General features: G+C 40.4%; 1 protein-coding gene across 1 annotated transcript; it reads left to right on the top strand.

Annotated features, from left to right (window-relative positions):
• The first annotated feature begins 530 nt into the window (after positions 1 to 530).
• On the top strand, positions 531 to 2981 carry LOC110933436. The gene is made up of 4 exons (XM_022176659.1): positions 531 to 852; positions 906 to 1226; positions 1292 to 1378; positions 1816 to 2981. Exons 1-4 carry the CDS (start codon positions 531 to 533, stop codon positions 2979 to 2981), a joined length of 1896 nt encoding a protein of 631 aa, XP_022032351.1.
• The last annotated feature ends 553 nt before the right edge of the window (positions 2982 to 3534 follow it).

Below are 3534 nucleotides of genomic sequence, written 5' to 3'. Positions count from 1 at the left end.
TATTTTATTATTATTATTATTAATATTTTATTAATATTATTATTGTTATTATTATTATTATTATTATTATTATTATTTTATTATTATTATTATTATTATTATTATTATTATTTTATTATTATTATTATTATTATTATTATTATTATTATTATTATTGTCGATGTTACAGGTTTTAAACTCTTTAGATGAACTAAAGAAACGGATACAAGAAATAGCAAACGCGGATGGTTTCGTTATTGTCACTCGTCGATCAAAGAAAATCGGGGGAAGAACCGGGAGGGTATGGCTTGAATGTGATCGTGGTGGTGAGCACCAGACTACAGCAACACTTAGAAAAGCTGGAAGCAAAAAAAAAACGGTTGCTCGTTTTACCTGCTGGCTGTCTGAAACCGCCCGTATGAAACCTGGGAGATAAAAGAGGAAAAATTGAACATAACCACGAACTTTGTGAGGACCTATCGGCCCACGCGTTTATGCGAAGGTTTACTCCAAGCGAAATGAAACTGATCGAACAGCTGACAGCTCAAAACATGGAGCCGCGCAAAATATTTCAAACGTTAAGGAAGCAGGACCCCGAGAGGTTTCATGTTCAGAAAGACATTCAAAACGTTGTGGCGAAGATTAGAGCCGAACAAAGACAAGGATTGACTCCCATGCAGTCACTAGAAAGCATGCTGATAAACAACGACTTTATTTACGAGACACGGGAGGAACCCGGAACAGAGATCGTAACAGAGATCTTCTTTCTTCATCGGTACTCGAGAGACATGTGGCGTGCATTCCCCCACGTCATGCTGATCGATGCGACGTACAAGACAAATCTATACAATATGCCATTTATCCAGATTGTTGGTGTGACGCCTACCAACAAATCGTTATTATCACGCATGTCGTTGTTTGTAAAGAACGGGGTGATAACTTTGTGTGGGTGCTTGAGAGGGTCAAGTCAATGTTGGAGGAATGTATGGAGCCACGTGTGATTTTAACGGATAGAGACCTAGCCCTTATGGGCGTGTGTGCTAAAGTATTTCCAGACGCCTCCAGGCTTCTTTGCAGGTGGCACATACAACAGAATGTTATGAAGCACTGCAAGGGTGCCTTCACAGATGAAGACTGGGATAAATTTTTGTCATTCTGGGGGACATTGATTGAGTCTCCATCCATACCCATCTACGAGTACCACTTCCGCAATATGCGAAAGCGACTTGTGGAGTGCAAACGTTCTAGTAAGTTTTTCTAATAACATACGACTCACCTATGCAAATTTTATTAAATTATTTTTACTTTTTAGGAGTCTTCAATTACGTGTACGATAACTGGCTAAAAGACTATAAGGAGATGTTCGTCTTTGCGTGGACTGATAAGAGGCGCAACTTTGGTAATCGTACCACAAACCGAGTTGAGAGCCAACACGCCAACTTAAAAAGATACGTCCTAGATAGGAGCTCGCTCGACCGTGTAGTTGGTTGTGTCCGGTATATAGTTGAGACACAATCGGTGAAATAAGGAAGACTTTTCGAGAAAGCATCGAAAAAAGAATGAACCACCACAAACACCCGATGTTTCAACACCTACTTGGAAAAGCATCTCATACAGCCCTTGACTTGTTGAGGGGAGAGGCAATTAGGAAGCTAGATGTCTTGGAGCGCTTTCATTCATCATGTGGTTGCCAACTGTGGTACAGCGGTGGGTTGCCCTGTGCTTGTAGGATAGAAAAGTACATGTGTGAAGGTAATAATTGTTAAACGTACAACACTTGTGTGATATATTTCCGTTAATCATGTGACTTAAACAATGTTGTTTTTAACCGTGCAGAGCGTCCGATTCAACTCGAAGACATAGACGTCTTCTGGCAGAAACTTAACTTCCAAAGTTGTAAATTGATAGACGATAACGTTGACGTGGTCGAAGAGCTAAATATTGTTAGACAACAATTAGAGTCGCACCCCCCAGCTCAGCAAAAAAGCCTGATGTCAAAGATTAAAGCGGTGTTGACTCCAAAGAAATCTACCAAGAAACCACCAGTTGTCCAACAAAATACTCGTGGCCGACCAACAACAAAGCATGTACAACAAAGGTTGGACGAGGCCTCTCGTATAGATGAAGAATTGAGAAGAAGCTCCTTCGGTGATGCAAACACGTGCTTTGAAGGTTCCCGACAAAGTAAGTACGATAAACCTTGCCACAGCTCGTACGTTCCGTCACAGGCCTCTCAACAGTCGGTTATAAGGTCCCAAAAACCCAAAGCGAGCCTAAGTCGTTCAAAGAGTTCTAAGAAGAAAGAGACACGAGATGATCACGGTTTTCCTTTAATCATTGGGGACGAGTACGTGGGAATCATCGAACGGTTTAAGTCTGCCATTCCACCAGTGTTTCATCCGCACGTCTCGTGCATACGAGATGTGATGCCGGACGGTCATTGTGGCTTTCGGTATGTGGCTGTAGGCTTAGGTATGGATCAGAGTTCATGGGGGCTCATTCGAAGGGACCTTGTCCAAGAAATGGATCAGAACGAATCGATCTGGTTCCCAATATTTGAAGCATGGGCTGAAGGCTACTTTGACAGGCATCGTCAGGGCCTAATTTGGAATTCAGTGTCCGGTTGTGGGGGGGGGGTCACTGGATGGACTTCCCCTTCGCAGGACTTCTTATTGCACAAACGGGGTATCGGGGTGCACCTGTTAACGACAACCATGGGTGCGAGTTCCACTTACTTCCCGATACTAAGTCCTCCAGCTAATCAACAACCATTATTCATAACGCTTACACATGTTAACGAGAACCACTTCATACATGTTAAGCTGGAAGGGGATTATCCTATGCCACCAGCACACGGGCTATGGTTGACCCACCGAAGACCCCATACGGAACAATGGGAAGATATGTACTTGCCACGTCTAGAATGGTATACATCGATAATGAATCCTCCGCCAATATCAAACCCCAGTCTTAATTACATAGATAGTTATACGGAAGAATGATTTTTGTAATTAATAGTATCTTTTTGTAATTAATAGTATTTTTTGTAATTAATAGTATTTTTTGTAATTAATAGTATTTTTTTGTAATTAATAGTATTTTTTTTTTGTAATTATGTAACACCCCGAAAATATAAAACAGTATATCATAATTATGAATCATAAATAAATGGGGGTTTACTAACTAGTAATTCTAACCTAGTTAGTTAACTAATCTAAAAATAGCTTATAAGGTGATTAAAAGTTACCAAACTATATGTGGAACAAAATGGAGGGGCCCTAGTTGTTAAAATCTGAAACTTAATTAGAAATAAACCAAACACTCCAAAAATTGAAGTGTTGGTCGACCAGGAAGGAGCAGGGGGCGACATCCCCATTCCAAAAACCCTAACTTCACAAAACAATCAAATTGAAGGCCTAAATCTGGTCCAAACGAAAATCCGAGCATAGAATCGTGACCCTCATCACAAGAGGATCTCAAGGTATGTAAAATTTAAGAATTTCTCTCAACTTGAAATTTTCATTAATTGGAAAAAAATCTGAAATTAGGGATGCA

The sequence above is a fragment of the Helianthus annuus genome, chromosome 4 (assembly GCF_002127325.2).
Source record: "Helianthus annuus cultivar XRQ/B chromosome 4, HanXRQr2.0-SUNRISE, whole genome shotgun sequence".
Taxonomy (NCBI): domain Eukaryota; kingdom Viridiplantae; phylum Streptophyta; class Magnoliopsida; order Asterales; family Asteraceae; genus Helianthus; species Helianthus annuus.
Note: the sequence above shows the minus strand (reverse complement) of the source record. Positions and strands in the feature narration are given on the sequence as shown.